This window comes from Chenopodium album, chromosome 10, assembly GCF_948465745.1.
Source record: "Chenopodium album chromosome 10, dcCheAlbu1.1, whole genome shotgun sequence".
NCBI lineage: Eukaryota > Viridiplantae > Streptophyta > Magnoliopsida > Caryophyllales > Amaranthaceae > Chenopodium > Chenopodium album.
The window spans coordinates 52,072,358-52,084,812 of NC_137843.1; the positions used below are offsets into that span (position 1 = coordinate 52,072,358).

Consider the following 12,455-nt stretch of genomic DNA (forward strand, 5'->3'; position numbering starts at 1 on the left):
ATGCATATTTTTCTACACACTTTAAATTAATTAATTAACAAACTTAGCGTCATTATTTATTTATTTATTTATTGATGGATTCATTGTTTATTTATTTATGGGTTGACTATTGACTTATACTTTATAGAGACTTCCAAATCTCAATTACTTATCCGTATTAATTTTTAAAACCAAGCGTGACTCGGACATTATCTAGTAAACAATCTAATCTTTTATATAATTTAAGAGTTGTTTTTCTAACTTCTCAACAAATTCCTCCAAAACTCCAATCCTGCAATTTTGTCAACTTTTTTTTTTTTTTGGTAATAACCTCTAAATAACTTCCCTTCTTTTTATAAAAAAAAAAATATTAAAAAAAAAAAACCCTTCCCCTTCTTCATATAAAAAGAAATTCTACTTTCAAACAAAACTAAAAGAAATTCTATTAAGTAAAAAAAACCTTTAAAAGTTGTCCCTCGTTTAGAATTTGTGGTCCTTGGCTAGGGTTACCGTTTTTTCACTCTTTTCTGATCGATTTTGAAGCTTGATTTCGCTCAATTTTAACTTTCTGTCTTGTGCAACTTGATTATGGCTGACGATCTTGTCAAAGATTGGGAGAAATTTCGACTCACTGAGGATGAAACTGTCGTGGTGGGTGAAAAGTCTGGAAGCGAAGATAAGGACAAGTCAAAACTATGTATTCAATTAGCTTTGGTAGGTAAACTTTGCACTGTGAAAACTTTTAATTTTGAAGCTATGAAAAGAACCTTATCGAATGTATGGCAGTTGGAGGATAATATTGCTATTAGGATGGTAAATACAAACCTTTTTATTCTGCAATTCATTAATGAGGAAGATAAGAAGAGAGTTCTTGATGGGATGCCATGGTTTTTTGATGGAAAGCTATTGTTAATTAAGGAACTAAATGGTCACGAACAACCTTCTGATGTTGTGTTCGAAAATACACCCATGTGGGTGCACCTTTTAGACGTTCCTTTCAACAAACGTAATCTGACAGCAATGCAGAAAATAGGAGAGTTCCTTAGGGGCTTTCTAGAGTTTGACGATGCAGATCCGCTTGGGTGGGGGGAATTCATGAGAATCAAAGTTTCGGTGGATGTGAATAAACCTCTTAGAAGGGGTTTGTTTCTAGCTACAGGGGATGGAAAGACAAAGTGGGTTGACATTAAATACGAGCGCCTAGTTAATTTTTGTTTCTATTGTGGTATCCTTGATCATACATATAAGGAGTGTCTTAAGAAGGAAGGTAATGATAAGGAAGGCAATGAAGTAGTGTACCAATATGGACCATGGCTGAGAGCCTCTCCTTTAAAACTCTCACGGTCTTTGTTGGTAGCAAAAGAGAAGGAAAAACGGCTATTTGAGAAGATAGGTGCTATGAAAGGGGGACGCTCAATTTCATACAGTAACCCGAATTCAATAAAACTGGGCCCTATTGGTGCTGCTAGAAAACTAAGTTTTACGTCCCCTAAATCTGCTAGCCCGAGTGACACACCGTGTGAAAGAACAGCAAGGCTCACTTTGGTTGAGGATGAACGATCTAGAAGGTTAGTGCTCCGACCGAAGAGTGTTAATGAAGAGAATACTGGTAATCATGAGGTGAGTAATGTAGATACTATTAAGGGGCAGGAGGAGGTTGATGAGGGATTTACAAAAAAATGTGGTGAAGTAGGAAGCAACATAGGGGAGAAGTGTATCAATCCATTTTCTGAACGTGACCATGCACTTGGTGGTCCTATCAAGAATAAGGTTGATATGGTGAGTGGATTTGGCAGGAAGTGGAAAAGAATTAATAGAGATGGTGATAAAGACCAAATGCTAGTTGACAGTGAGGAGTTTGTTTCTAGAGATGGTGGGGCCTTCAAAAGAGCTCATGTTGATTCCAACAATTTATATAGTGGAGATGGGGTATCAGGCTTAGTGAAAAAGTTGAAGGTTGATGCTAGCTCTAAGTCTGATGACGGTTTAAATCAAGTAGAGGGATGTGGCATTGGTCAATCCCTCGAAAAACAATGAAAATCTTCAGTTGGAACTGCCATGGGTTGGCCAACCCGTGGACAGTTAAAACCCTCCGAGATTGGTGTTGGAGGGAAAGGCCTAATATTGTCTTTCTTACGGAGACAATGATTGATACAATTAGACTTGAAAAAATTCGTAATAAATGTGGTTTTGTAACCGGCGTTTGTATAAGTAATGTGGGTTTGTCGGGGGGTATGGGATTTTGGTGGCGGGATATTAATGTTTCGGTTGTCTCATACTCGGAACATCATTTCATTGCTGATATTTTAAGTCATGATAATGTTCCTATTTGGCGTGCAATTGGGATCTATGGATGGCCTGAGACAGAGAATAAGCATTTAACATGGTCGATGATGAAAGATATTAGGGCTACTAGCTCTCTTCCATGTGTGATGTTTGGAGATTTCAATGAAATTTTAAGCCTGCGAGAAAAAGATGGTGGAGTTCCAAGAGCCGAGAGACTTATGGATGCATTCCGAGAGGCAATTGATAGTTGTGGACTACGAGACTTGGGGTACAAAGGCGGTGTGTATACTTGGAAAAGGGGTACAAATCCAGAGACTTTTGTGGAAGAAAGACTTGATCGATATCTAGCTGACTCTGGGTGGTGCAATGCTTTCCCGTACTACTCTGTTCGACATTTCCCAATGTATCGATCTGATCACCCTCCGATAGTTTTAACAGCCAGTAATTATTATGACAGGGGGCGATCATCAAAACTATTCAGATTTGAGGCGTTGTGGCTATCAAATTTGGAATGCGGGAAAGTTGTGTCTGAAGCGTGGGTTAGTAATGCAGGAAGCTCAATGGGTCAACGTATTGGAGGGTGTGCAGAATCTTTGTCAACATGAGCTGCAAAAACTTTCGGAAATATAAAAAATAAAATCAGAGATACCTAAAGTAAGCTAAGAGAAGCGCAATGTATGGATCTTGATGCAGAGATGTTACAATTGTGTTCCTCCCTTTTCGTTGAGCTAGACAACCTCCATCAACAAGAAGAATCATATTGGCACTCTGGAGCCCGAGCCAATGAGCTTCGTGATGGTGATAAGAATACTTCATATTTCCATCACAAGGTGAGTCAACGAAAGAAGAAAAATTTTATTTCGAGATTGTTTGATGAGAGTGGCTCGTGGTGCACTAATAAAGATGAGCTAGAAAAAATTGTTTCATCATATTTTAGGTCTCTTTTCACGACAGAAGGGCCAAGTGATTTTGATCAAGCAATGGAGGGGTTATCTAGAGTGGTTTCCGATGAGATGAACCAGAAACTAATTTCAGAGCCTACCGATGAAGAAATTAAATATGCACTTTTTCAAATGCATCCGAACAAAGCCCCAGGCCCCGATGGTATGCATGCCTTATTTTTTTAGAAATTTTGGCATATTATTGGTGGCGATGTGATTATGTTTGTGAAAAATTGGTGGCGTGGTTTGATTAACCTTGATGATATTAACAACACTTGTATGGTTTTAATTCCAAAATGCAATGATCCAAAACGTATGACTGAATTTAGACCTATAAGTTGTTGTAATGTAATTTACAAAATAATATCAAAAACTTTAGCAAATAAAGTTAAACCTTTCCTAGGTAATATTATTTCTGAAAACCAGAGTGCTTTTGTGCCAAAAAGGTTAATCACAGATAATGCTCTTGTTGCTTTTGAGATTTTCCATGCCATGAAGAGGAAAGGGAAAAGCAGAGAGGGATCTATTGCGCTGAAATTAGATATGAAAAAGGCCTACGACATAGTAGAATGGGTGTTTCTAGAGAAAGTGATGTATAAGATGGGTTTCTGCGATGATTGGGTTCGGAGAATTATGGAATGCTTGTCTAGTGTGTCCTTCACTTTCAAACTGAATGGGAAGAGTTCGGGTTCTGTGATTCCGACTAGGGGACTTCGTCAAGGTGACCCTATTTCTCCCTATTTATTTCTATTTGTTGCAGATGCCTTTTCTACCCTGTTAACAAAAGCTGCCTGTGAAAAATTAATTAATGGGGTTAGAGTCTGCAGAGGGGCTCCTAGGGTGTCACACTTATTTTTTGCTGATGACAATATATTATTTACAAAAGCAACGGTGAGAGAATGCTCGGTGATTGCTAACATTATTAGCACATATGAGAGAGCATCGGGTCAAAGTGTTAATCTTGATAAAACAGATGTTTTTAGCAAATGTGTACCTGTTGAAAGGAGGCAAGAAATTGTGGATACATTGGAAGTTAGAGAGGTGGAGAAACACGAGAAATATTTGGGTTTACCGACAATCATTGGCAAATCAAAGAAGGTCATTTTTGCATCATTGAAAGAAAGAATCTGGAAAAAGCTCCAAGGTTGGAAGGAAAAATTACTATCAAGGTCGGGTAGGGAAATCATGATTAAAGTTGTGGCACAGGCGATCCCGACATATATGATGAGTGTTTTTAAAATCCCAGATGGCTTATTAGATGAAATTCACTCCCTTCTCGCTCGGTTTTGGTGGGGGTCGGATGGAAGCTCAAGGAAGATGCACTGGAATTCTTGGGATGCTCTATGTAAACCAAAGGCGTTGGGTGGCATGGGCTTTAGAGACCTCAAGGTGTTCAACCAAGCTTTGCTGGCTAAATTGGCTTGGCGTTTACTTACTGATGATTTCTCATTGTTACACTCGGTTTTGAAAGCCAGGTACTATAAACATTCGTCAATCATGGTGGCATTACGTGGCTATGACCCAAGTTATACTTGGCGGAGTATATGGGGAGCCAAGTCTTTGCTTAGAGATGGCTTAAAATGGCGAGTGGGCTGTGGGACTAATATTTCTGTCTGGAGCTCGAGTTGGATCCCTGGAAGCAGCAATCCCCCATTACCGAAACAAGGTTCTAATGCTGACCCAAATATGACGGTTGCCCAGTTGATTGATCCTGAGTGTAGGGGGTGGGATACGGCACAGCTTGGAGACTATTTTTAAGAGGAGGTCTGTAACCACATCGCTCAAATTCCCCTATCTGTCCACGTACAGCAGGACTTATTGTACTAGAGTGCCACCTCTGATGGTATATATTCAGTGAAGACAGGGTACTGGTTGGGGAAAATGGGGTATGAAAAATCATATTGTAGGTAATGCTTCGTCACTATGGAAGTTAACATGGAACCTTGGTGGGCCACCTAAACTTTCTCATTTTATGTGGCAAGTATGCAAAGGAAATGTGGCTGTGAAAGAACTTTTCAGAAGACATATTGCACATGATGAGCTTTGTTCTTGCTGTGGGATTGAGGTGGAGTCCATTAATCATGTTTTGTTTGATTGTGATAGTGCGAGATGCATATGGGAGCAAAGTGATTTCTTGGATTTAATTCAAGAAGGGGTGGGTATGGATCATGTGCAAAAGTTTCTATGGTTTGCTAGCAAATTAGAGATTAGTGACTTTCGAAAATTAATGTCTCTATGCTGGGCTACTTGGTTCTGCAGAAACAAATATGTGCGTGAGCAAATTAACCTTGATCCATGGACTACTGCAAGGGGTTTTATGCAATTAATTGATGACTATCGCTCTTACTCAAAACGTGTTCGTGGCCTTGCGGTTGGACCTACTCGGTGTTTATCTTCCGCTAGCTGGACAGTCCCTCCTCAAGGAGTTATTAAACTGAACATTGATGCTCACATTGCTAGTGGTGGCTATATGGGTTTGGGTGTTGTGGCTCGAAATCATGAAGGAAACTTGTTGTTTGCTGCGGTGAAAAGAATGGGAGGAACATGGCTTGCGACTACTGCAGAAGCTGCTGCTGTCCGCTACGGTTTACAGTTGGTGCAGAGACTCGGGTACAGCAATATATGGGTGGAGTCCGACGCTCTTGAAGTTGTTCAAACTATCAACAAGCAAGCCTATGGAAGAGCTCCTATTTTTCTGTTCTATGATGATATTAAATTGTTGTCTAATATTGTTTATGTTATTTTTTTTTCCCACATTAGGAGAGCGGGTAATACCGTTGCTCATTTTGTTTCGAGATGGGACACTAACGGATGTTCGGAGTTAGTTTGTATGAACTCTTTTCCCCAATGTATCCAAACTTTGGTGGACTGTGATTTGCAATAATATTGCCTTCTCACCTTTTCCTCAAAAAAAAAAAAAAAAAAAAAAAAAAAAAAATTCTATAACTTTCACTTCTACTATTTTTTTTCTTTCAAACTATACATACGAGTTTCATGCACTAGCACGGATACAGTCTACTATTTTTTTTCTTTCAAACTATAACTTTCACTTTTAACGAGAAGTCTCCAAACCCCCAATGCTAAACTCTCATGCATTTAAGTTTTTTTTTTTCGACAATAACTTCCCATCCCACTACTTTTTTTTTTTTTTTTTTAATTTAAACTTTTACAAAAAATCAATAACTACTCTTTTTTTTTTTTTTTTGTAATTTTCCAAGGGACTACTACTAACATTTCACTTTTTTTTTTCTTTTTTTTTTTTTTTAAAAAAACACTGCTCCGTACTAACATTTTACTTTGTGTTTTTTTTTTTTTTTTGTATGTAGTATAATATAGGAAAAATTGCAAAAAATCACCTTTTATAACACCTTTTTTGTGAAAAAAACACCTTATAAAAAATTTTCTTGTGGAAGCACACCTAAAACCACTTTTTTTACGAAGTAACACCTTAACCTGGTTTTCGGTGTTTGACCTGGCTTTCCGGCATTGACTTTGCACGTGCGGGTCACGTGATCTCATAAAACCGTCTTCCTTTAGTTTTTTTTTCTCTTTTCCCTCACCAACACCACCTCACCACCACCGCCACCACATCACCGCCACCCTCACCAACACCATCTCACCGCCATCACCGATTCACTACCACCCTCACCAACGCCATGTCACCTAATAAATCTACTCCCCTGAAAATTCCACCCCCGTTAATTCATCCCCATCCACCCAAAAACCCCACTCCACCTCCTCACACCCTTCCTCCGTTGAAGACCACATTGGTGTACATTGGCCACTCGAAATTACTCCTAATTCCATCATTGGTGGGCAAAAACGAAGAATCCTAAATTTCAATTACAAACCCTAATTTATGAAAATTCGAAACCCAACATTATGTACAACAAATTTCAGTAATCACAACAACTTACCTTACTCAAAATTAGGTTAGTTGCAGCAATTCACGCTTAAAAATGGGATTTCCTTTGTCAATGGTGAGTAATTGGGGCTTTGTTGGAGAAGAAGGTAGGAGAGAGAAAGTTGAATTGGAGAAATAGAGGGTAAATTGGGAAAAAAGAAAAGAAAAGAGGGAACTGATCGGAACACGTGCTTCTCATGTGCAAGTCAATGCCTGAAAACCAAGTCAAATGACGAAAACCAGGGTAAGGTGTTAATTCGCAAAAAAAAAGTGGGAATAGGTGTGCTTTTACAAAAAAAAAATTATAAGGTGATTTTTTGCAATTTTTCCTATAATATATGCCATGCATTCATACGGGTATACAATTCCTATATAACAATCCACAATAGCAATCAAAATCCTCAACCTTTCAATTATATGCATTTTTTTTAGGAACCACCCTCCAAACAACTTCCATTTCTCTAATCATTGAAACAAAAAAAAATGTTCAACACGCTTTTTGCACGACTGGCCCCATCGAATAACTGCTTGCAAAAGAACAAAAAGTAACTCCTAGAGCACTAATGTATGGCACTAAATAAGTAACTCATATAACATTGAACGGGTAACCTCTATAGTTTTGACAATAGTAAACCCCAAAATAGCTGGCCACATTGCATGGCCACCGACATATAAGAGTAAGACCCAGTTCTTTGAGCTTCTGAGCAAGCACAACAAAGAACATCAGATTTCAGTAGAGCAGAGCAGGTGAAAGCAAATTATCAATACTCAGTAGAGTAGAGCTACGCTACTCTATTATCAATACTCAGTAGAGTAGAGCACAACAAAGAACATCAGATTCCAGTAGAGTAGAGCTACGCAGGGTTCAGCACAGCAGAGCTACGCTGATCACAAGTCCACAACAGACCCTACATCAGCTCAAAAAATCAAGATCTAAGTTACAACATCAAAATCTACTTTTCGTATTTTAAATATATTCTTTCTTACATTATATATTTAATATCTTTGTAATATAATATATATCCCGTGTATTTTGAACGGATACACTCTGGTTCAAAGTAAATGGAGTTATATATATTTGTTGTAAGCAATCAACACTTGTTAATTTTTTTGTAAAGGTTGGTAAATTTGTTATACCAAGAAATTCAAAAGGTTATTACCCAGTTTACTCCTAATGTTTGGCCAGCCCGCAAATACTAAACGAAAAAAGTTGTGAGAATTAAGGCCTAGTCAAAGCTCTTCTCATTAGCATTAATAAAAAAAAATTAAAAAAAAAAAAAAAAAAAAAAGCAAAAAGTGGAACATGAAAGCCAGTGTTTGTGCCTTTAGTTCAAAATTGAAAATAAGAGGCCCAACTTGCATGGTTATAGTTCAAAATGTTAGGGGTATTGACATTGGGCTTGAACCAGTATATACACACTACCATTATTGCTTGGTACTCCGTAGTTACTACTCCTTGTTTTATTCTGTAGTGTTGGCCATGGCCAGCTCGGTGACTCGGTGATCATTTATGGATATTCGCACGAGCACAACATTTTTTATGAGTGGTTCAAATAAGAATTCCGAATGTTTCCCTACCATGTTAGGTTTATTACTCCGTAACATATAACAATATTGTTGAAATATATCCTATCAAATAACACATGTAAGGGCCTGTTTATATTTACTGAATTGAGTTGAACTGAACTGATTGGAGCTGAACTGAACTGAATTGAATAAAGCTGATATGAATATTTTTTTGTGAGAATGAAATTAGGAGCTGAACTGAACTGAACTGAATAGAACTGATTGGAGTTGTACTAAACTGAACTGATTGGAGCTGAACTGAACTGAAATTAAGCTGAAGTGAACAAGACCTAAGTGTCCCATATTGAGAAAAGAAGAGAAAGTTAAATACTTTATAGGGCTAATGAGCTATTCTTTCCATTGTAATAGCGATACTAGTGAGGTAAATCTATTCAATTAAATATTTTGGCAAATTTGGGTGATGGAATTCATTGGTTAAAAAAAAATAGCTCACTTTTTTATACATCTTAAAATTTTAAATAAAAATCAATGTTAAAAATCGTTAGCATGTCGTCTCTATGAACATTCTATGTTTAACAAACTAAGCAAACCTGAAAATTAAAGTACGTAAGAATAGATACCTTGTTTTTGCCATAATTCAAGTAGGAAGTAGTAAAACTTGAAGAAGTAAAGAAAACGCTACGAGTACGTAGTAGAAGAACAATTTGGCATGTGACTATACGCAAAGCAAGGAATTAATACATTTCTTGGAATAATTTCATGTAATGTAGTGACTTTGGATAAAGAGAAGCACCTTTCAAGTAAAATATATAATGACATGGTGCACTTGCCAGTTGCCACGATATGATTTATTGATTATATGAATCATTGGTTTTTGATTTAGTAGGCCAATATAATGGACCTTAAATTAGTGCCTCTTTTTGTAGTTTCATATGTACTTTTTTTTTTTTTTTTGTTTAACATACAACTTTTAGATGATTATTAATTAAGTATTATTAGTAACTAACTTGATCGAGAGGTTAAACATAATCGGGTGAATATCGGTTTATATGCAGTGATGTGTATGATGTTCATACTACTTGAGCATGACCTGCATATTATAGAATATCAACTTTTTAGTGCAGCAGGCTGCACTATGTAGCAGGGGTTATTCGAATTTTTTTACTAAGGATTACCTGAGTTTTTCAGTCAGGGGTTACTTGAGTTTTTCAATTAAGGATTACTTGAATTACTCGGTCAGGGGTTACTTAAGGGTTTCGGAAATGAGTTACTCGAGGGGTTCACTTGGTTAAGGGTTACTCAATCAAGGGTTACTCAAGTTTCTCGGTCATGCCGCATACAAAAAAATGTGACTCGAGTAACCCTTGACCGAGAAACTCGAGTAACTTCGACAGATCAAGTAACCCCTGACCGAAAAACTCGACTAATCCCTGACCGAGAAACTCAAGTAACCCCGTAAACTCAAGTAACCCCTGACCGAGACACTCAAGTAACCCCGGAAAAAGTCAAGTAACCCCAAACCGAGAAAATTAAGTAACCCCGAAAACTCAAGTAATCCCTGACCGAGAAACTCAAGTAACCCCTGCCGTACGGTATAACAGGCCGCATATAAAAATTTGTGATTATAGAGGAGAGTGTAATCTAGATATCTCTTACCCTTATAATGTTTGTCAATCTATAAATATTTGTTGTAAGTATGTATGATAAATCAATGAAATTATAAATACGTATGAGTTGAATTGAAATTGTTGCTAATTGCCAAATAATTCAACTTTCTTGAATAAACCAATTAGTTTTCTTATTCTTCGATATGATCGTAATCAATTTCAATACAAATTAATTTGTTTAATATAATTTAAATACTCAAATTAGAAGCTATTCCACTTAATGAGCTTGTATGATTTTATATTTGACTCCTTATAGCTGACATCTTTGCTTTTGAACAAGTATAAACATTCAATTATAATTTTTTCTTTGTGATCATTCAAAAACGAAGTTATTAATGTAATTGAGATTACTTAGCTAGAAGCAATCACACACATTACCAATAGAGCTTTGTGATACTCTTATGTTTTGTACCTAAACTTGGTAAAGTTGACAGCGTATACCTTGTTATTAGTGGATCAATCTCATAACAAGTTTGACAAATAAATTGAAATCGACGAAATTGAAAAGTTTAGCAAATAAATGAAATTGTGACAAATATATACATATGAGTTGTAGTTGTTGACTAGTTACTACCGAGTAATTGCAAGCTAAATAATTTATTCAACTCTATTTTTCTACTAAATAATTTATTCAACTCTATTTTTCTACTACTTTGGTGGCTAATGTATGCGATGTGTATATTATATCTAATCATGTTCGATGAGCTTTTTCAGTTTTTTGGCTATATTAATAAGAGAAAATGTATAGTAAACAAATATTTTAGAAATATAAATGACGTTAAACCTGTAAACATGCATTTTGAGGGACATGATTGGCAGCTCATAACTATACTTTATATGAGGCAGTCCCTATTTATTTCCTTGCATGATATATTAATATTAACCTAGCAAAGCTTGGTGGATTTGGTGGGAAACTCACCTTGTGACTTTGAGGTCACGAGTTCGAGCTTCATCAACTACAAAATGCTTGGGAGTAGGGGGATTCCCTTACCTCCCCCCTCTACTCTCAAGCGATGACCTGCGGAGCTGGCTGGCTAAACTTGTAAGAGGTACCGGCTCAGCAGCGTTCTTCTTCTTACCTTCAAAAAAAAAAAAAAAATTGATAAATTAATATTAACAAAAATTATACTCCGTAATTCTCAGGAAGGGAAATAAATTAAGCGCATGAATTGTTGAAGGCTGGATAAAATATTATGAAACTTGAAAAAGGTTAATCGAAAGTACTTCATCCGTCCCCAAAACTTCGGTCATTTTGGGTTGATTTCGCGATTATTAAGAAAACTTAAATAAAAAGAAATAAAAACATATTAGAAAAATAAGTTTACATGAGGTTTGTAAAAAAGTAGAGAAATAAAGTATTAAAAATACATGAAAAAGCAAAACTTTATATGGAAAGCTAGATTTACACAAATATTATTGTAAATTAGTGCGTATTTTAATGCAAATGGGTCGATCATTTTGGAACTAAAATTAAGCCAAAAGGGTCGAAGTTTTTGGGACGGAGGGAATAATAAGTATACGTGGGGTCCTTTATGTGAATAAACGTCTAATCGTACTCCCTCCGTCTCATAATATAGTTCTTGTTTTTCTATTTTAGAGATACAAAATGTTGTTCTTGTTTCTACTTTTGGATAAAATGTTAAGACCATTATACCCTCACTTTTTTAACTTTATTCATTGTACTTCCTAAATTAACATTTTCTCACTTTAACTTTTGTCTATAATTGTACTTTTACTTTTATTAATGTACTTTATCCACTTTTTCCTCCTATTTCTTAAATACTGTGAAAAAATACAAATAAGAACTATATTATGAGATGGAGAGAGTATTAGTTTTGGGTTTAAACTAACCCATGGTTAGTGGTGAACTTGTTTCTGACATCGCGTTGTCCAAAGCATTTCCTTCTCTGTCCTCTACATCGCACAACCACCATAGTCCATTGACCTTCGTGGCTAAAGCCAGCCAGCCCACAAAACAAAAGATACCCTAATTGCAAAGCATGTAAAATAGGCCCATACTATAACTCCTTAAGGAAAGGAATTTGCTTGTGCAATGGTTCTAATAATCTAGAGATGGTGTTAATAGTCATTCGGTGGTCGTGGTCCGACTTATTCTTGTTCGTCATGTTTAATTTCGTCTCCAGATTTCTT

At 36.5% G+C, this 12,455-nt stretch overlaps 1 protein-coding gene across 1 annotated transcript; it reads left to right on the forward strand.

The window, feature by feature from the left end:
• The first annotated feature begins 2,012 nt into the window (after positions 1-2,012).
• LOC145565381 (uncharacterized) lies at positions 2,013-2,870 on the forward strand. Its single transcript, XM_081625407.1, has one exon. It carries the CDS (start codon positions 2,013-2,015, stop codon positions 2,868-2,870), a length of 858 nt encoding a protein of 285 aa, XP_081481533.1.
• Positions 2,871-12,455: the final 9,585 nt, after the last annotated feature.